This window comes from Anarhichas minor, unplaced genomic scaffold, assembly GCF_050575085.1.
Source record: "Anarhichas minor isolate MPS153535 unplaced genomic scaffold, ASM5057508v1 ptg000024l, whole genome shotgun sequence".
Taxonomy (NCBI): Eukaryota; Metazoa; Chordata; class Actinopteri; order Perciformes; family Anarhichadidae; genus Anarhichas; species Anarhichas minor.
Window position 1 is genome coordinate 18570831 of NW_027466470.1, and position 21459 is coordinate 18592289.

Genomic DNA, 21459 nt, shown 5'->3' on the forward strand with positions numbered 1-21459 from the left:
GAGGTTAACAGTTAGGATTTCAAGGGAAATAATCTTGGGAACTATTGAATGGATTGCTGTGAAATGTTTTATTCAAAGTCCCTTGAGGTTACATTCTCCCTTCTTTGGTGATCATCCAGCGCCCCCGTCACAACATTTCCGTTTTTTCAATACTTGTATTTACTTGTGTTCAGAGTAGAGAAAAATACTGCAATCTTCAGTTTTCACTGGTAATCATCACCACTTACTGTATGACTTCATTGAGGTCTTCTGCCAAACCACAAAGGTCTGCCGTCATTGGTTGCTGGCACTAGAATGAGACATTTCATCACATTGTGCTTTTGCTAAGATGCTTTGGACAGAATTAAACAATATGCATTACCGAATACATGCCCTGGCCATCTTCTTAGCATTTGATTCTTTTCCTATGATCTTAAATTTGCCTTTTCTTAACTTGTGATCAGATGGTTTAAAATTAGGATGGGGTGTGTCTCTGTAAACAGAGCGACAAAGGAGAACGGAAAGTGTGCAGGAGAAGTTGAATGTCCTGTAATATTTTTGTGACCCTGACAACATTGACACATGGGGATTTCCTAAAGAGGAGGTTCAACCTTGCCTATCATTGAAACTGTGGTTTTGGTTTATTTTGGTGGTTACAGCTGTGATTTGTGTGTGTAGCGTAGATATACAACATTTGTGGTAATGATAGTACAATTTGCCCATCTTCATGGGCTGAAATTTACAGATGTGCTGCTGTATTATCTAATTTCCCCATTTTTTGTCAGTGAAGATTGGTATTATGATTTGTCCTTATTGTGCGAAGCATACCAAATTAGGCCTACTGTATAAATGTCTGGAGTAACTGGATGTGTATGGTGTTGAGTCACCCAATAGCAATACTTATCTTCCTGCACTCCTCTGACTGTCTGCTTCCACTCCCTGTATGTGTCAAATTAACGCTTATTATGGCGTAATAAAAGTCTCCCCTTCCCTCGTGTGGGTGTGTGTGACGTGTGCACCACTCACCATGTAGCCTAAAACACTGCGTGTGCTCTTTTCCGTAGCGCGCGCTCAACTCAGCGGGGACCTCCTGTGTGTGGGAAACTTCAGTCCCCGCAGGGTGGGGCTGGGTGTGCTGAGCTGCGAGGAAGAGGGGCGTGTGTGTGTGTGTGTCTGTGTGTGTCAACTTAAAAAGTACCGTGCGGTACATTTCGGGCATTAAGTATTCTGATTCAAGAACGGAGCGAGTGAAGTAAAATAAACTTTCCCGAAAGTTCGACGCTGAGAGATAATACGCCTCCTCGGGACGAAGTGGAGGATTCATCGCGGATCCACAGCAGAATACACAGAGATAAAGTAAGAGTGTTTGTTTCTTATAAGAGAGATGTTAAGTAAAGTGCAGACCTGAAGCGGGTACGCGCATGACCTAACGGGTTCTTCTTAGACCAGATCTGTCTTACAATTGAGGCTTTGAGGATGATCCTCCACAGAGAGGGAAGCGCACATCCCATAAAGACAGACTGAGACATTTAAGCACGTTTACAAAAAGGACAGACCATATCAAAAAAAAAAAAAAAAAAAAAAAAAAAAATCTAAATCTGGTCTTACTCCGTTTATAAGGCCTGTTTTTGTGCCTTTGTTGAACTTCAACATACTTGATATTTCTCATGGTCTTGCAGCTCTAAATGTGAAGTTCAGCCATCAACTTGCAACAAAACTCCGACCATCAGCTCCCCTGAATGGTTTCCAGCAGTTGATATGAAGAACCCTTTCCATTCTTCCAATCTCCAAGAAGTTTGCTATCATACTCACTTAAAAAAAAAAGAATTTAAGTTTTCCATATTCAGTAAAGAGCAGTCAATTAGTTAAGGTATTTTAATGCCCTCCGCCTTGTTGGTTGGTGGCCAACCAGCTGCAGCTCTGCCTTTTCTTCTCTCCGAGACCTTGACAGATGTGCAGTGCATGGGATTTAAACCATTTCTTGTTGTTGTTTTTTTTCTGCATGTCATGGCTTTTACTATGCTGTAACATTTGTTTTATCAATTCATTAATTTTATACATCACCAGACAAGGCTGGCCATTTAAAGCCACAGGGTTGTTGTTTGGAAACAGTGACTTGAATTCGAAAGCGCTTATCTCGGGGGGCCAGTGGACATACCAGAGGGGTGCGGCATGCCAACACAAACCGACTGAGGAGAAGTGCAGTGCCGCAGAGGGAGAGGGCACAGCATAATGGAGGAAGCAGTGATACATGATAGGGAGGGGACAAAAGATGAAGAAGAAACATTTGTTTTCAAGCTTGGCTGGCGGCTGTATTATAAATCCATTTAAATTCGTGCATTAAAGTGTGAGGGAAGAGCAGCCAAAAATTAGGCTTGTGGAATGGCTTTTCATGGTTTTATGGGGGGTTGAGTGGATGACTCTAATTGGGCAATTTTAAACCACCTAAGGTGCAGTGGTGAGATAACTTGGCTTTATTAAAGCCTGTGAAGACAGAAATTACGAACAAAACAGCTTGAAGAAGCTTTTGTTCAGTTGTTACATTTGAAAATAACCCATATTTGCAGTACTATTTGGCCAATTACAGTTGTCGCTTGCCTTTTAACAACCCAAATATTTGGTCACCAAGTGTCTGAGTGGGTAGAAAAAAGCATTGCTATCCTAAATGTTTTGAATCCTGTCATGCATTTCACTTTATTTCAATGCACGTGAGGGTTTCTTTTCACTAATGTTAGAGATGCAGCGATGGCAGCCTAGAATGGTTCAGTGAGCGTGACTTCAGTTTTGGGTGGGGGGGGTCATGTCTCAATACACACAGCTGACCTGATCCATTGTGTCTGGCACAATGATTACAAATTTCTTTTGCCAAATATTTAGAGCATCTGGAAACAGTTTAAGGGAGGGGAGTGTAATCTGACCGGCAGATGAACTCAGGAAGTAAAAGAGTTGAAAAATCAGAAGTGGCCCCAATATCACGCACAGATTGTGTGTGTGCGCACACTCACACATTCTACACTTTCACATGGATTTGAGGGTGTGGTACTGTGAGGCGCCCCTCCCTACCACCAGTTCCTCAGCTGTTTACCCTTTGAACTGTCACATAACATACCAGCATTGCCTCTTTTTTTCCCCAAAACCAGTGTGCTCAGCCTGTTTGATACGCCTGTCCCATGCAAATATTTAACCATGAAATCAATAGAAAACAGAGCTTCATCAAAGACCCTCTCTCTGCTGCTTATCTTTATAAAATAGCTGTAACTTTGTCACCTATCCGGTCTCAACTTTTCGCTTTAATTTGCAAGCAGAATAATAAAGTTTAGCAGAAACAAAATAATGAGACATGTGGAGTACACATGGAGCTAAATAGATGTGCAATTGACCATTTGGTAAACCTCCTCGCCAACAGCTTTTATCCAGTTATAGCTGCACTGCCAACGAGGAATAACAGTGTGCTTATCTGCAGCAAACGTTCACTTACTACATACAAAAGTAGCCTAGCCTTACCTCCAAAGCCAAGTGGCATACTACTACATTACTATTTAGGGTTAGTTGCTTTAAGAATCATTGTACAGGACCGTAAGTGAACAGAACGTCCCGTGTGGGAGCCAAGGTGCTCCTATTTCACGGGTAAAGCTAACGATAGCGGCTCTGTCCCGCATTGTAGCCTACTGATTTTGGAGAGGTTTACACTCCAGTAAACCCCGGGAAAAACGTATTAGCTTTAGCCTCAGTCTTTTAGCGTACTGTAATGCAAGTAGCCATCAAGCACATATTCAAGACCCTTTTCGACAAGTCTTGTTTTGAAATTAGCTGCAAAAATGTAAAAAGTCAGCCGGAGTGTGGTGAAGTCTGACCGGAGTGGCTTGGAAAGTGGCAGAAGGCAGACATGAGATACTTTGTCCAGAAAACAAAAGGTGTTTTATTTACAAAAGTAGCCCTGCTACACATGTTAACAAAACAAACAGTTCACTAAGCTTAACAGACTGAAACTCAACTCATCATACAGCAACTGAGACTAACCTATCACATGTGCACACAACTACACACTTCCTTCCTCTCCCCCTAACAGTCAAAGTCACCTGCTTATATAGAGCCTTCCATCAGCAGGATCTAGCTCATACCATGATTGCAGGTGACACCAATTACTTCCTCAAATAGTTAAGACACAAGCTATAGTTTACTGCTCACCTTTAGGTAGCAAACACTTTTAGATAGTTCACAATTTGCTATACACTCTCAACAATGCATAACAGATCACAACTAACCTACATACATACCTATACATAATCTACTCCCCCCCATACCTGGTCTGACCCCATGACATCACTGCTGACATCATCCAGCATATAAATACAGGAAATGGTTGGGTGCCTCCTCCTTTAGACTCTGGAACACATGGTGGGTATGGTAAGTCACAAATAAAGTCAATGCTAATATGTGGACAAATGGTGTCTTCTCAACCACTTTGTCACACGGAGACACTGTTTTTAACTAACTCAAAGAGTTAGTGTTCATTAGCTAGCTAGCTACAGGTGATGAAGTCTGTCGTTTCAGTTGAAAAAATGGACAGTGCATGGTTAAAGAAAAGAATCCTGTTTCTGTGCGCCTCTGTGTGACATTGCACACCCTTTCTCTCCGTCTGCCTAACCAACCCAGCCAACGAAGGTAACGAGTACTAATCGGAGGCAGAGTAGGGTGGGTCATGACTTTGCCATCCTAGGAGAAAAAATGGCTCAGGGAAGGGGGCTATAAACCCAACATCATCTTTACATGTTTACATAAAAACAAGCATTTTTCCTGAATATGTGCATTACTGCATCTCATTACAGTTTATGGGTGTTTCACAAGAGCTAACACAACTCATATGGTGCTTTAATGTTATTACAGCGACTCAGCCTTGTGTGGCTTTTATGTTAAGATGGAGAAGTTACAGATGGTGAGAAAAAGGAAGGAAATTAGGCTATGAGAGGGAAAGTCCCCCGTCCCATCCTCCTTTCGTTCTAGTAAACACTTTTTGTTTTCACTTTCCTAATGTTGACATTTGATTTCAAAGTCTGAGGATGGGCAGGGAGGGCCGGCTTATCTTCAATGTGACAAACGATCTAATTCCGTTGCGATTATTGGGGCGCCGTATGAGGGTGGGGATGTGACAGTGTGATAAATGTTCATATAATCTACAGTGCTGGACAGCCGCAGTGTATCCGCACACACAGAGATATACACACAAACTACATTATTTCGTAACAGCTGGGGTGAGGCAGATGAAATCCAGATGCTTACAGGAGGTATTTAGAGTGTAGCCGACTGAACAGCCCCAAGATGCTTTGAGAAAGCGTGGCGGCCGAGGAGAGTGCAAGTCCAGAATGTGGTAATTGTGGGAAAAAGGTGAAAAGAGTGCATTTGCTGTTTGTATGATGGGGAGATAGAAGAAAAAACAAAATGTACTGCAGCACACTGCCAATGACCTCGGTGTGGACTGCATCTCTCAGTCTAATGGACAATGTTGTTGAGCTGTTTGGCTTCTCACTTTATCTAGTTGTTGCAGATGTTTGGTTTGCTCTCACCACAATACAATCAAATTAATGGAATTTTGTTAGTGGTGCTCACATTATTATTAAAAAAAAATAACTTCAGAAATTCAAGAGCAAACAAACCACAGCACAGTCAGCAGTTCTCTCACGAGGAGTGGTTGTTTTGTAGAGAGTACTTCCAATTAAAAAAAACAGTTCCGGGGATTTTTCAGTGGTAAACATTCCAAATCTTGGTCAAATGAAATCCAAACTATCTGCATTGATGGACACCACAAGTGCAGGGGTTCACAACCCGGGGGGTGAGACCCCCAAATGGGTCCCAAAGAAGAGCTGAGTGGTCCTGTTGGGAAAATCGAATAACTAAAGAATTATGTTGACTTACAAAGACTTGTATCCTCATGTGAACTTTCGAGGCCTGTGCCCTTGTATGTCTGGTGTCTGAAACTTCCTCTGACACCAGCGGCTCAGATATTTTGGGGGCTAGCAGATGTTTGTCCTAAATAATAGACAATAAAGCTGTAGCAGACGTCAATACTTGAGCAGAGCTGATTTGATACCAAGACTTCCTGATTTCATAGAATGACCTTTGTACTAGAACAAACTGCTAAAGTGTCGTTCCAGGTTTTGTGAAGATTACGCTGTGTGAAAAGCAATACGTGCAAATTACCCTGTATCACCACACTGCTTGTGTTTAGCAGTATATATGACTGAGACTCAGAGACAAACCTCTGAGCAGTCTTGATCCATATATTCTGTATGCGTTTCAACACTGTTCCTCCTTGCAAGAATAAATGTCCTGTGATTAATGATTTTTACATCGGCCTCGAGTGAATTTTTCTAACAGGTCCCAACGTGATTAAAATTAATACGAGGAGAAACAAATCTGATAGCTGTACCCATAATTGCAGGCTTGTATTTTTTTCTTTGAAACATAATACCGTCAGATCTTTAGGCTTCTCAGGATTCTTCAGATCTGATGAACTTGGATGGACAAATTATTCTGTCCACACTAAGGCCCTACCATGTGATAAAGGGTTCCAATTGGACATATATTCATTTTAATGGGTCACAAGCCAACATATGTTGGGAAACAGGGAATTAGGGCTGAATGCAATGTATGTATCGAAGGTGCTACAAATATTATCACGTTTCCATTTAGACCTCCTAATTGTTCATTTACACTATAGCTTCATTTTCCTATCTGTCTGCCATAACAATGTGATGACTTAATATTATTATAAGTAACTGCAATTTTATTCCTGAAATACAAATAACATTTTTCTAAAATGTCACCCAGAATGCCAGGTGAGCGGTTGTCTGTAAGAGGCATGTCGGAGGTGGGGCGTTTCCCCGGTGCAGCCCCACCCACCAGGGTGGAGCTGACTATTCACAAAGAGGGGGAGAAGAAACAGGAGGGAGGCTGTCGCCGCTGGTTCAGGAAGATGTGTCCGTGCTGCTGTAAGCGCCAGAACTGCACCTATGATATTACAGATAAGGTGGAATTTGTCAAACCCCCGGCCCCAGAGCCTGCAAAGCCAAAGCCTGAGAATGGAGAAGCGAAGGAAATGGAAGGTAATGTCACAGACCTTTAGTATTAAATTAGTTAAACTCGACTATTGTTGCATGTTGCACATATGTTGACCCTTACAAAGTCATAGCAGCTGCAATACAGACACGTACTTAAATTTCACCTTTAACCTTCCTCTCAGAAATAAAGTTTTCGGTGAGTTCTGTGGACCTGCTGAGCTCCAAGACGGGCCAGAACAGGAAGGAGCACCACACCGACTTGTATCAGGGGGATGAGCTGATCATCCGCAGAGGACAGACCTTCCAGATGGAGCTGGAGCTCAACAGGCCCTTCAATGCTGACAATGACAAGCTGCATCTGGAGCTTAAAACAGGTATGGAAGGGATGGACAGTGTCTGTGCGTGTAACATCACACTTTTCAACAGGATCTATGATTCATATGATAAAGAATTATAATCAATATGATTATTGGCAGCGGCAGAAAAGTTTGAGAGTTGGGTACACTATTTAGGTGAGCAGCAGCAGAGGGGCAGTGCACAGTTTATGGGTTAAAAAGCGTAGCGTGTCAGAATGGGTTGCATTAAACTGCCTATTGCAGAAAAATGCACTCGGATTGCCCAAACATGGGTTGAAGGAAAAAAGGGATTCAGAAACCGAAACAAGACGAAAAGCAAAACAATTAAGCAAAATATATAGTGAAAACTTAAACGGCCACCTCAGCAATTTAGCATTGTACTTTCATAACTTTGGGGGAATCGGAAGAAACTACAAAATGATGAACTAAATTGAAGCATCAAGATATCATGACTTTTAGTTTCTATGGGTCAAGTTCCAAAAAACTGGATCCTACAATTCCCATAATGCAAGACGCAAGCATTTAGTTAGACCCTCCCCGCATGGTAAATTCCCAATTCTTTTAAACTCAAACCCCAAGTTTCTGTTTGAAATGTGAAGGCCCAAACCCAATCCGAGATATTATTACTTCCTGGAATTAAGGAAGCTTCTCTTGACCAGTGATTCCCAACTGAGGCTACTTGCACCCTATGGGGTACTTCACATTGAAAAAAATGTAATTAGTAGAACTACCCACATTGTGAGTCAGTAAGTTAGCATAAAGGTCTAAACTGAGCTAAACGTAACCGATAAACAGTTGAAATGCTCGTTATAGATACATGCTTTACATAGCTCAATTGATCAGATAAATAGTTGAAATAGGTGGTGTCGATGAAGGGGTACTTGAGTTCATCTGACCGGGTGGTGTTAGTACGTCATACCACAGTAGACGTTATACAACTGTTTTCACAGGTTGAGTAGTTTCCATGATGTGAGAATTACTATTGAGTTGAATTGGTGGGGTGACCCTTTAACCAGTAGTTGCTACAAGCCCGTGTGAAACGCAGAGGAATGAGCGACCGACTCAAAACAAAGCATGGGAAATGTGGTCAAAATGCCACGCATAGCAAGCACATTTAAATTGAGCAACAGTTGAACTGTAGCTCAGAGTGTTTACAGCTTCCAGACGGCAGGACACCGGACACCTCGCTCTGGTATTTACAGGCCTCATACTACACGATCCGCTACACGCTTGGGAAATAAATGGCCCTTACATCACCACAGAGCTGTGATTTGGTATCACTTGCTGCTTAGATAGTTACATGGAGGAGAAACCGAATCGGCACACATAACTATCTGAGCCTCCACATTCGACAGGCCCCCATTACCTTTGCTTTCACTGTCGCATTTGCAGTGAAAAGATTCTAAGTGCTGCACTAAAAGCTGGTTATTTTGTTCAATTAGGAAGCTGAATAAAGATTTGTTTTTAGTCAATTTTCAAAAAAAGGTTGGGTCGATGCGGCTGAAAAGAGTGTTTTTCATTGATTTCCTTTTGAACATTTCCTCGGAGATGAGGAAGGAAGTCCTGTCTGCGGTCGGCTGGAGAACAATGGCTTCTCGATCAACTCCGTATTTGCTTATGCAAATGGCAGCTAAATCTCAGCAGGGTGCTACAAAGAAAACAGTTCAGAGGAAAGCATCCAAAAATATTTTTAGAATGGGTCAATAAGTCTTAGTCATGCTAATGTCTTAAAGACGTGTAAAAGGAAACAGCCAAGCTAATAAAGCACAAACAAATGTGCTTGGCTTTCTGCAGAGATATGTGCAGTGTGGGACGTTTTCCAGAGGATTTTGTTTACTCAAACTGTGGACAGCCAAGTGAAAGCCTGGGACACATCGTGATTTACAGTTTTCTAAGGTTGCGTCATACATGGGGACCAGAATTACTTTGACATCAGTGAAGTCCTGTGCACTGCCGTCTAACTTAATTTAATCCAAATTTTCAAGGATTGCAGAAAATCAAAAGAATTGAAAAGCACTTTGTCGAGCTGCACAACTTGAATTTTCACTCGCACATATAAAGCAACATGTCGTTCAAAGATAATTTTGACTGCAAAAACACAAAATGATGTGTTCGTTGTAGCAGACATCTGGTTCACATTTGCAGCATCAGTTGTTGTTCTGCCCTGAAAGGCCAGTCATTTCAAATTTAAAGGAATGCGTTTCTGAATTGCTGAGGTGAAATGTTAGCTATGTATCTTTTAATTGCGCTAGTGGTTCACAACAAATCAGTTGCATGCAGTTAACTTTAATCTCGACATTTTGGGAAATACGCTTATTCGGGTTCTTGCCAAGGGTTAGATGAGAAGATTGACGCCACTTGTACATTTGTCTGTTACACATGAACCTCCAGCAAGACCGTTAGCTTAGCTTAGCATAAAGACTAGAAGCAGCAGGAACCAGCTAGCCTGGCCTTTCCCAGATAAGTCATTCTTACACTTCCATTTGTATACTGCCTAAAGAAGCGAGATATAACTTATTAATTAGAGTGTTCTAGATGTGCTGGAAAGCTAACCGTTAACTTTTTACCGTCTTCATGCTAAGCTGAGCAACAGTCTTAAGGTTGTGATTTTATATTTGACGGATGTGAATGTGGTATCAAGCATCAACATCCAACAAGCCTATTGAACAGCACCACAGGTGTTTGTTCTTGGAAGTTCTATTACAGTGTTTCCTTTTTACTCAAACATAACCTGTATGCTGCAGGTCCCCTGCCCTTGGTGTCCAAAGGCACCCATGTCATCATCCCACTGGTGGATCACCTGGAGGACGAACGCTGGGAGGCCACGATTGTAGAGCAGAACGGCAACCAGATCAAGCTGTCCGTCAACTCGCCAGCCAGTGCTGTGATTGGCCTGTATGGGCTCACGGTGACAACCAGCTCGTCGAAGGGCGAGGCGGCAACTACTCACGACTCCACCAAGAACATCGTCATGCTCTTCAACCCTTGGTGTGAGGGTAAGATTGGCAGCGGGGTGTGAGCGGGGGGGCAGAGTGTTTGCACGGATCGAGAGCAGGAATGTGGCAGAAGGGAAGGAAAGAAGAGGAGTCAGAGTTGATAGGAGAAAAATGCAGGAGGAAAACACAGACGGTGTTGCAAAACAAAATGTCAGGAATGAATTATTATCCAGCTTACTATTAGGTTTGAGGCAGAGTTGCTTCAAAAAAATCTATGTTTTACCTGCAGGAGAAGTGTCTGATACAGCCCAATTACTAGGGAAAGTGCTCCCAGAACATAGCTGCTATATTACGAATAGCCTTAGCATTCTGATGGCAGGTACTGGCACAAAGTCTGTCTGTTTTAATCTGTGAGAAGGGTCCTGAGATAATGTAACACATGGGTGAGGAGGGCCAACTCAATCCGTGAGCGTGTTGCTGTCCATCAAAAAGATAGTGTGACCTTGTGTGAGAGTTGCATAACTCCACTGGCTATGATTCAAGACTGCTGGCTCACTTGGATCTGCCACTTAAGCACCACGTTGAGTTTGTGTGCAAGTTGAAACAGGCCTTTCAATGGCCTCATTGATGAAACGCTTGCACAAAATATAATTTTTAACCTTTGCTTATGACTAAATCAAACACTTTTGTTTGAATTAGTGTTCTCTTCATTTATTAATAAATGTACATGGATAAAATATGTACATTTAGTTTTTTCTATTATTTAGTTAAGCCTGCATAACAAGATTTTTTTTGGCCACTTGGGGGCAGACGAAACAAGCTGTAAACACAACTGACATACTATTACCTTTCAATGCTGTGCCCATTCGAAATGGGCATGTTAAATCGCTCCTAGTATTGCAGCTTACGGCGTTACGGGGGTGGGGGGTCACAGAGATAGACTTTGACTTATATAGAACTGATAGTCAGACAAATATGTCTCTATTCATCTGTTGGAGAAACTGTCTAGTTCTACTATATACTATAGTAGGTCTCATTTACCTTGTGGCTTTTGCCATAATGTCAGAGGTCAGTTTCATTGTTTTGAATTACGCATATTTATTATCCTCTGATTCAGTTAATAAAGCCTTAGGACATGAGGTCCACTGTTTATTCTGCTGACCTCAGCTTGCTGTGTACTGTAAATTCCCTGCACAGGATATTTGACAAAAAATATATATATTTGCAACACAGCTAAATAAAAATAAAAACGGTGGACCTGGATTTGATAAAAAAATGATGCTCTGTCTTTCATTATGGCATGGCTGTTTTTGGCAGAGAGCCCAATCTTCTCTTCCCTCTTTCAATCTCTTCTTCCCGAGACCAATCTCTCCCTCGCGCTCATAAAATTCAAAATCTTACAATTGCTATAAAAAAAAACGCCATGGTGCGAGCTCACAGTAATCCTGCAGCTGGTGACAACCTGTCCTCTCCCTCACTTCAACTGCCTCCATGTGTATTTCCTGCCTTTATGTGCTTCTCCCACCCAGTCCCACACACTGTATGCCCACCAAATCCTCACTCCATTGCATCATTGCTCTGTTTTCTGGTCTGCTCCTCCTTCACGTCCTCGTGTGCGTGTGTGTGTGCGCATCTGTTTCTCCCTATATTGCAGAAATAATCAGTAAGAAGAAATGAAAAGCAAAATGATCACAGCTGCCAGATGCTGCCAGTCTCCACCTCTCCTTTCTCCTGTAAACTCTCAAGACAGTCTGTTACGCTCCACTCCCCCCTCTCCCTCACAAGCATAACTCCCCCCCCCATCATTCGTCCCTCATGACTTTGTTAAACCTCTTCCTTCCACTTCATTTTTCTCATGTCCATCTTGAATACTCTTATACTTGTACTATGCTTTCCCTTTCTGTCTTCTCGTCACGTACCTTTCCCCCACCTACTGTTTATCACTGTGGCAACAGCACAAGATAAAGGCTGTGGAAAAACAAAGGCACCGTTTTGTGACGCTCATGTCGGGGGTGCACGCCCAAGTCTGTAGAGCTGATGTCACTCAAAACAGACAGTTTCCCATAAATGAACATGGGCCCCACTGCAAGGTCCATGGAGTCATTGTATCCTAACCGTTTCCTGGCCTAGGGGATTCTCTCACAGAATTTGTAAAAAATAAATCACATTCTTATGTAGTTTGGTCACTGAAGAGGTGATAAAAGCCTACATTCTGGGTAACTTTCACACAGAGGAAGCCAACCTCTTGACTAGAGCATATCCTTAAGTAAGAATCCAACAGTTTAAGTGTTTCCATGTATTTCCTGTTAAGGATCAACCTCAGTTATACAACTAAGAATACACAAGTATATACAGGATGAAAAACTATCAGTATTATAATTACCAGATTATTATCATGTCTTTCCAGAGGACGCAGTGTTCTTGGATAATGAGGAGGAGACAAAGGAGTATGTGCTGAATGACACCGGGAGGATTTACTATGGCACAGAGAAACAAATAGGCGCCCGCACGTGGAACTTTGGCCAGGTACGTGCTACAAGTTGTGACTCGAAAGTGCTGAATTAATGGATTTGAATGAACATGACATCATTGTCTGTGGCACTCAGCCCATTTGTCCCTGACTGAAGATGTAAATCTTTAAAAGAGGGTCAGAAATGTATTGTTTTATTATTGAAAAATGCTAAGTAATTTTGTATAACAACTGGGCACAATAGTTTTTGTTAAAGGGTACTTAAACAAGAGTAAACTGTGTATTTGTTGGACTATTTTCAACTGTGGATTAATACACATGGTGCACGAGTGAGCGTCTCAATGGGATTATTCTGGCTCAATAAAGGTTAAATCAGAGAAATAATAATTTCTTTATTAATTTATCAGTTTTACATGCTTTTAGTTATGTTTTGTAGCCTTATCAGTCTTCCAAACTCTGTCGTTGTCAACTTTACCTCCATTTGTGCTGAAAGAACAGCACCATCTTCCTGTTTTGTGCCATAAATCATTCCGTAGTTGTGAAGCGTGGAGGCTGGTAGAAAATGCAAATCTCATCCGTAATTTGAACAATTTCTCAATTATTGTAGTTATTTTTAATGAATGTTTTGATGAGACATGTATGTAAATTGTTCTGAATACTGTGATCAAAATCCCCATTTGAATGAACTCATTTCCTTTGAGTATTTATGGGTCTTTTTTTTTTTTTTGGTTTTAGTTTCACGAGGGAATCCTGGAAGCATGTCTGTTTATCCTGGAGAAGAGTGACATGCCACCATCTGGCCGAGGGGATCCTGTCAATGTGGTTAGAGTCATATCTGCCATGGTGAGTTTAGATTTATATTGACATCACACCATCTCAGGATATTAGAAATACTGAAGTCATGAGTCCAAGTCCCTCAAGGCTCACATTTCACATATTCAGTTAACTTGTCAATTGTATTTCTGTGAACTTTGTTTCCCACCATGAAATGCTGTTTCAAAGCAGTCTCCACACTGCCAGGAATAAACTCATGGTGGGGGAAGAAACAGAATACTTGGCCTAAAAGTAGTCAAATTTAGATATATTGATATCTGCCAAAAACATTTGAAATACCCTTCATTTGTTTTAATCTTAATTTGCAGCTAGCCTCAGCTAACAAATATTCCAGGAACATTGGAGAGGACATGACCTCAGTGTCTTCATTAGTAGCTATGATCCTAATCATGTTCTGCTTGGGAAATTAATATTTGGCAATGACTTGTAAATGGTTGTAAATGACTGTGTAACCATCATCTTTTCAGATAAATGCTCAGGACGACTCTGGGGTTCTGGTGGGGAACTGGTCTGGGAATTACTCTGATGGAGTCCCTCCTTCGGCGTGGAGCAGCAGCGTGGAGATCCTGAGGAAGTACCACTCCTCCAATGGAACGCCTGTGTCATATGGACAGTGCTGGGTCTTCTCTGGGATCACTACAACGGGTGAGTGTGAGAAAATAAAACTGTGCTGCAAAGTTTCCCAGTGGACATGTGAATTTAAAGAAAGGTCAAAAGACTGTGATCAGGCCCTTTTCATTAGCTCTCACTACTCTTTAACAGAATACTTCATTCATTGTGCATGCACGCAGGGCCCCTCACATGGTAGTTATAGCTGACCTTAGCACCTGATAGCAAGCCGTAGCTCATACACACCCTAAATACCTCGCATTGGCATTCCTGTCATACCTCCTACTTTTGTCAAAGATGGAGCCACATGTGTTGCTTTCAGTCAGCCAGGATAATAAAGTTCCTTGCAATCACGCAAATGCCATCACAGTGGAAATCTCCGAAGTCATTATGTTCAAGCCTTAGCATCTGCGAACATAATTCAATTGTCAAATGACCTCGTAAATTGAGTTTTAATGACTTTCTTTCTGTCCTTGTTACCAGTGCTGCGGTGTCTGGGCATACCCGCCCGCAGTGTGACCAACTTCCAGTCTGCTCATGATACTGACGTATCCCTCACCACAGATGTGTATTTGGATGAGGAAATGGAGCCGATCGACTACCTTAATAGTGACTCTGTGTGGTAAGATGTGTAGCTTTACATGAGGACACCATGGCATTGGAAAAATGGCCTGCTGCTAAATCCATACCGTAGGAATGCGCCATATATTTAGATCTGCTCCGAAAGCAGTCCTCTTTAACTTGAAACCTCAGTCATCCTCGTCCAATTAATTGCAACTACTACAGTGTCCTTAGCGGTGCAATATACGGGATTCAGAGAATTAAAATGGCAGCAAAAAACGACTTGCTATGTAAAGATATAGTAGAGTAATGTCTTCCTGAGAAGAGAATGAAATCGCTCTCTCTGTCTGTGTTGTAATCTGAGTTTCTCCTTACATTGTTGACATAGCCGGGCCGGCCCACATGCTTTTAGCGCATGTTAGTGAATGTGAGGGTTCCCCTCTGGTCAGCTCACGGCCACATTCCTAGACTCATATGGCAGTTATAGCTGATAACGCCATCCCGACCGACGGCGTTGTCACAGAAGCGTAGGACTCACCCTCTGATTGATCCTCAACTAAAGACTCTCTGTCAGCAGTTTTGCAATAGTTTGCCTCTAGCACAGCAATCGCCATGTTGAGAGCTGCTTAGAGGCAGTCGAAAAGCTCACAATCGTGTATATAGAACCTTTGAAATACCCCAAGAATTATGGGTTTCCTGTTCCTGTCCAGCCAAGTACACCAGGCACTTGTTGCAATGTAGCTAAATGTAGCAATGCCAGCTTCATTTGTATCAATAATTCCTATTACATTAAGGATCCATACTTCGTAATTCCTGATTATTGTTTTTACAACGTTGTAGCCAAACCTGATCCACAAACATTTGATGCCATTTCTGCCTAACCGGCACACATGTTCATAAAACCATGGTAACACAAATCGAAAAAATTAAGATGAGACCTCAAACAAACATCATTTAATCCCATCTAGGAATTTCCACGTGTGGAATGACTGCTGGATGGCGAGAGCAGACCTGCCCCCTGGGTATGGAGGATGGCAGGCTGTTGATTCTACTCCCCAGGAAACCAGCCAGGGCACCTTCTGCTGCGGCCCCGCCTCTGTCAACGGCATCCGCTCTGGCCAGGTCTACCTCAAACACGACACGCCGTTTGTCTTCGCTGAGGTGAGTGCTTGAAATTGGCAAGTGGGCGTTCTCTCTCGGTTAATGATGTGTACCAAAGTGAAGGGAATGTGGTCGAACTGAATTGCAGGGACAGATCGTCTAAAAAGGTGGACTATAGAACTGTAACAGGCATAAATTGTGAAACTTTAATAGATATAATTGAGTGCGTTAAAGCAAACACCTTCTCTAGCAGCGGGCATCCTTTTTAAATAAAAACGACTTTCTTGGGTCCCTGTCTCACCGCTATTCACAGCGGAATAACAAAGAAGAAATTTCTTCCCTGTCCACTTGTTCAAAGTGAAGATTAAGAATAAATAAAAGTGATGTGCACTTTGGATGAACTTCATCATGAAAGGCAAACTTCTCATGTACTTGTTGATACTTTTCTATTATATATCAGGTTAACAGTGATAAGATCTTCTGGCAGAGGAACCTGGACGCCACTTTCAGCCAGATCCACAGTGAGAAGAAAGCTGTCGGCCACTGCATCAGCACTAAAGCAGTGGGCTCTGACGAGAGGGCAGACATCACGCACCTGTACAAACACCAAGAAGGTATACTGGCAAGCATATTATCCTACTTTGCTAATTGCATTTCAACCCAAGATTGATGTTCCAGAACCAGACAGAATTATTTCTACACTACCGGGAACACTCTTAAAATGTAATGATTTAATACTTTCTTGCTGCGTAGATCATTTCGCTGTACATTCCCCTCGTCTGACCCCACAGCTATTCACCTGCTCCTCACAATATTAAAATGTGTCTCTTTTTCTTAGTTTGAAGGACTGTGTGCCATATCTCTTGTGTCCATCCATAAATCCCAAAACATCAGACAGAATGAGGTGCACTCACACTCTCCTCCCTCTGTACCAGGTTCGGAAGAGGAACGCATCGCCGTGGAGACTGCCAGTCGCTATGGCAGCAAGCCAAATGTCTACTCCACGGCCACGGCAGAGGATGTGAGCATTGAGGTGAAGATGGAGGGCGAGGGGCCCAGGATGGGTGCTGACGCCCACCTGAGCATCCTGGTGAAGAACCTGAGCTCGCATCCTCGTCAGACCACTCTGCACAGCCGGGTGGCCGTCATGTACTACACTGGTGTGCTGAAGGGCACCATCAGGAAGGAGCAGATGCCTGTGGAGCTCTTGCCCAATGAAGGTAGGCTTTCCACGGAGCGTAAAAGCTGCTGGAATTCATTTTTTCACACTAACAATGGATCCAATGGCCACATGTATGTGAAAGAGGTCGTCCACTGTGACAAATCATCCAAGTTTCTCCTCAAGTCAAGTTCACACTGCACGGCTTTCAAAGTGGTCACGCGCTACTACATCTTTCACACGGGGATTCCCTGATGAGGGGTCCAGACTACGTTTTGTCACGAAAACACACGCGAGACTTTACACAGGCGTAGTCCTGCTATTCGTCGTCAGCACACTGTTTCCACGCTATTTCCCCTATATGTAGATCGCTCACTGTGTTATGTTTATTCTGCAAGCAGCCAACACCTGAGACACAACAACAACTTTGGTTGCAACACGATTTACACACGTACAGGCAACCCGTCCGCCAGGTTTCCCCTCAACCCGTGTCTTTCATCTCGCGTCTTTGAACAGTTTACACATAGCGCTGGAGCACCGAGCTAACGTCATTTAGCTTCTGATCTGGGACTTTTGTCGGGGAGTTCCACAAACTGTCGGCGGGTGGAAATTCAGGGCTGTAGTGTGAACTAGGCACCCGGATCTAGAGAGATTTAGTGTCTTTTAACTCATTGTTTTGGTCTGAAGGCCTACAACTCGATGATTATTCTCTCAGGAGCTGGTGGAGACCAAAACATAGCTACAAGGAGAGCGATGAATGCTGATGAGTCGCATCTATTTAAGCAGCTGTTTGCTAACTTTGCCATATCAACTTAAAAGGCGATAGTAGCTGTGTGGTGTCTAGAGCTGGTTTCTGTTGCCCCAAAGTGGCTTAAAAATCAGATAATTCAGGTTTAAAACATCAACATTACAAAATGATATACCAGTGTCTACCTAAAGTGTATTAACATTAGCCGCCAATAGCTACAGGTTCATAGAAAACCAAAAAAAGGCTCTAGCAGCAAAACTTGGTTCTTGTTTCAGAACTGAACGCAGTAGTCTCGCTATAATTCAATTAACTGTACTGGAATAGCCAGGGGAGCTTTGCTAATAAGCGACTGTAGATTAAAAAAAATTGTTATAACATTATTAAGCAAGATTTGAAGGTGCTAGTTGGGGTGGGGTTTTTTTGCGAAAAAAGTAAAACTTGCATAGAATAAAAAATCTGAATACTGAGCCCAGGCCCCTTTTCTGTTCCTCTCCACACAGAGAAGACCATTGAGTGGATGCTGCCCTACCAACAGTACCAAAACCAGCTGGTGGATCAGGCAGCTCTGATGCTGACCCTGTCTGGAAGAGTCAGTGAGACCCAGCAAGTATTAGCCAACCAGACCACCTTCAGGCTCCGTACACCTGACCTCAACGTCACGGTAGGCGTTTGTTTTGCCCTAAAACTTCAGGATTACCGCTAGAGTGAAATGACAGGAAAAGGTTTTGTTCACATCTCCTGACTCATTTTGAATTGCCCTCCGACAGCCTTTGGGAGAAGCTGTTGTTGGCAAGGAGATGGCAGCCAAGATTACCTTCACCAACCCTCTGCCACGTATGCTGAAGGAAGTGGTGTTCAGAGTGGAGGGCCTGGGTCTGCAGAAGGGCCACGAAGTGGTTGTTGGGTAAGAACATGCGACATCTCCTTTTTTTTTTTTTTAATCTCATCTCTTTCACACACACACAACTCCCTCAGCATTTCCTTCTCCAGTCTAATATCCCCACTTCTCTTTTTTTCCCTCTCAGCGATGTAAGCGGCCACTCGACAGTGACACTGACGGAGCACTTCATCCCCACCCAGCCCGGACCCAGGAAGCTGGTGGCGTCCCTTGACTGCAAACAGCTCACGCAAGTGCACGGGGTGGCTGATATTGTTGTTCTTGAGCAATGAGAAGCAACATCACTTCCTGTCATTTGTTCCTCATAAAATATGAACAGAGAGCCTCTAATTATATGAAAAGTGTGCTAAGTTTCTGTATCTTAAACAATCTTGTTGGTTTTGTACTACAGAAAAACAATGTGGCTATTTTTAAAACTGAGTAGACAATTAGTAACTGTAGCACTATCAGTATTATTTACTTTTTTACTTAAATATAAATCCACACTTATGCCTTACTCTGAAATGTCTAAACTGTGGTGAAGTCTGCAGCAGGGTTTAAAACCCTGCACAGCTAATTAAGTGCTTTGATTAACAAGCATTCGTATATTGAAGTTATAAAACCTGATTACACAGAATGTCCAAAGAATATGACGTTGCAGACAGTCAGGTCATGATAATGTAAATACCGTATGTCATAAGAAGGAAAGTATGTGAAAAGTGTTGTCCGACTAAATGAACCTCTCGTGGCTTACATGAAGGAAGGGTCCTGGGGGTGTTCTCAAAAGGACTGGTGGTGAAATTGGCGTTGACATTCTGCAAAGGGCACGTTCTTACAATTCCCCACCTTTTTTCCCCCCCCGTCACATTTGACTGATTAACTATTTAATTATTGTTGTCATTTTGCCGTGCAAATTAACGATGCAGATTTCCCCAAAAATTGAAGCTACAAGGACATGGCTAAAAGGTTGTTTTAATCACCAGATGAAATGCGAAATTCATAACATGTCCTTTATTTGGACAAGTTAGCAATCATAAACCTCTCCGCTTGTCGACTGCAAAAAACTAAACGTTCCCTTGGGAAGAATTCTACCAGATGTTGTTCTGTCTGTTTCTCCATAATAACACTGGAGTCAGCTTTGAAGTACGTCGCAACCTCTGTGAACAATTGGACTCTGCTGTGAATTCTAGCAAACCATATCAGACCACAGTGGCCTTGATTCACCTGAGCTTTACCGGGTTTCCCGGTTATTTAACTTGAGCACTAAAAGTACAATGTGAAGTATTTTAATAACATTACACTATTTATCTACCATATCTACCTGGAATGTTAATTTTTTCTGTATTGTGTGTGTTGTGATGGTAATAAACTTAAATAAACACTGAAACACTGGCTTGACTCACACGAGTGATTTTCTACTTCCATTCATCACTGGACAAGTCTTTACTGGAAAGAAGGTAGATTATACTGTAATGTTGAGATCATACGGAGGAAGCACGTTGCTACCTGTACTTTTCCATTCAAGCAATAAAATTGTTGCACGTGACATAATTTGCTGTCCAGTGATTCATTTCAACTTAGTGTAACTTGAGGCAGGTGAGCTGACGCACCTTTGCTGCCTTTCATCCAAGATATTGATGTCTGACGTATTCAGACGTCTGGGATTTTTATATTTCATCTTTGACCTGGAGATGGATGGCACGTTTAATACAGAATTTCAGTACCAATCTAACTTTAGCTAATTTAAAAACGCAACATGGCGGACTGTGTGGAAGAAGACATTAAAAACTTATTTAAATGGCGTCTTCTAAGTTAAATAAACCCTAACGATTCTTAGTTTGAGGTCATTATACACATAATGAAAACATAGTTATGCAGATCAAATTCCATTTCTGCCAATTAGTCCCCCTAAATGTTACATGCTGTTCCTTTACAACATGCATGGTAAGCAGGGCAGAGTGGAACGCACGCACTTAATGCTGTGAAGGAAATACTGACTTTTTACTGCACTGGATTTATTTAACAGCTCTGTTTACCTACTTTTCACATAAAAAGACATATGTATGTATAACACTGACAAGGGCCATTCTGCTGTCAAAGGAGTACTTCTACTTCTACTAAAATACAAGATCTGAATATTTCGTCAACCGCTGAGGGAGATAGGGTAGAGCAAAAGAAACAGGAACTTATTGTGTGACATCCTGTAGTTTGAGCTCAGGCAGCAGAGGAGGAATGCAATCAAATGTGCTTCATTTGAGTATTTATTATGAGTCTACTTTTCAGAGGGGAATTTTGCACCTTTTACTCCACATTTTGACTCTACATTTATCTGATGGCTGTAGTTTACTAGGCATTGTGAGTCTATCATAAAATATAATTCATAACTTGCAGTGGGCCAGCTCCCTCCTAAAGGTCTTTACTAATGTAATCATTTCCTTTATTTTGTATTAATCGTTCTTATGTTTCCTTATACCTGCACTATGGTTACAGCTATCCATATATGACACTTTCATACGTGCACACAAACACCTACAGTCTACATATTCAAATGATAACGACTCTCTCGTTCTCTTTGTCGTCCAACCCTAATCCTCTTCATATCCGCATGTCAAACAAGGCTCATAGAATGAAGGCTGGGGCATAGTCTAGACCAGAGCTATGGGGTATAACACATGCGCAGTGTAACTGGAGCTGCGATGTCGGAGGGTTACAGCAGGCGGTGCTAGAAATAAAGAACCACTGGTATCTACTGTTCTTTAGGTCCGCAACCC

At 42.3% G+C, this 21459-nt stretch overlaps 1 protein-coding gene across 1 annotated transcript; it reads left to right on the forward strand.

The window, feature by feature from the left end:
• The first annotated feature begins 39 nt into the window (after window positions 1-39).
• tgm1l1 (transglutaminase 1 like 1) lies at window positions 40-20080 on the forward strand. The gene is made up of 14 exons (XM_076097703.1): window positions 40-1335; window positions 6808-7082; window positions 7220-7411; window positions 10138-10389; window positions 12737-12855; window positions 13535-13642; window positions 14101-14278; window positions 14726-14864; window positions 15772-15964; window positions 16365-16518; window positions 16840-17124; window positions 18312-18472; window positions 18579-18715; window positions 18837-20080. The coding sequence occupies exons 2-14, from the start codon at window positions 6809-6811 to the stop codon at window positions 18979-18981; spliced, it is 2337 nt and encodes a 778-aa protein (XP_075953818.1). The 5' UTR covers window positions 40-1335; window position 6808; the 3' UTR covers window positions 18982-20080.
• The last annotated feature ends 1379 nt before the right edge of the window (window positions 20081-21459 follow it).

Bases quoted from the DNA above. Each gene is read 5' to 3' on its own strand.
- tgm1l1 (XM_076097703.1), top strand. From the start codon at position 6,809: ATGCCAGGTGAGCGGTTGTCTGTAAGAGGCATGTCGGAGGTGGGGCGT. The intron at 7,412-10,137 runs GTATGGAAGGGA...TGTATGCTGCAG, and splicing joins GCATCTGGAGCTTAAAACAG to GTCCCCTGCCCTTGGTGTCC. The intron at 16,519-16,839 runs GTATACTGGCAA...CCTCTGTACCAG, and splicing joins CCTGTACAAACACCAAGAAG to GTTCGGAAGAGGAACGCATC.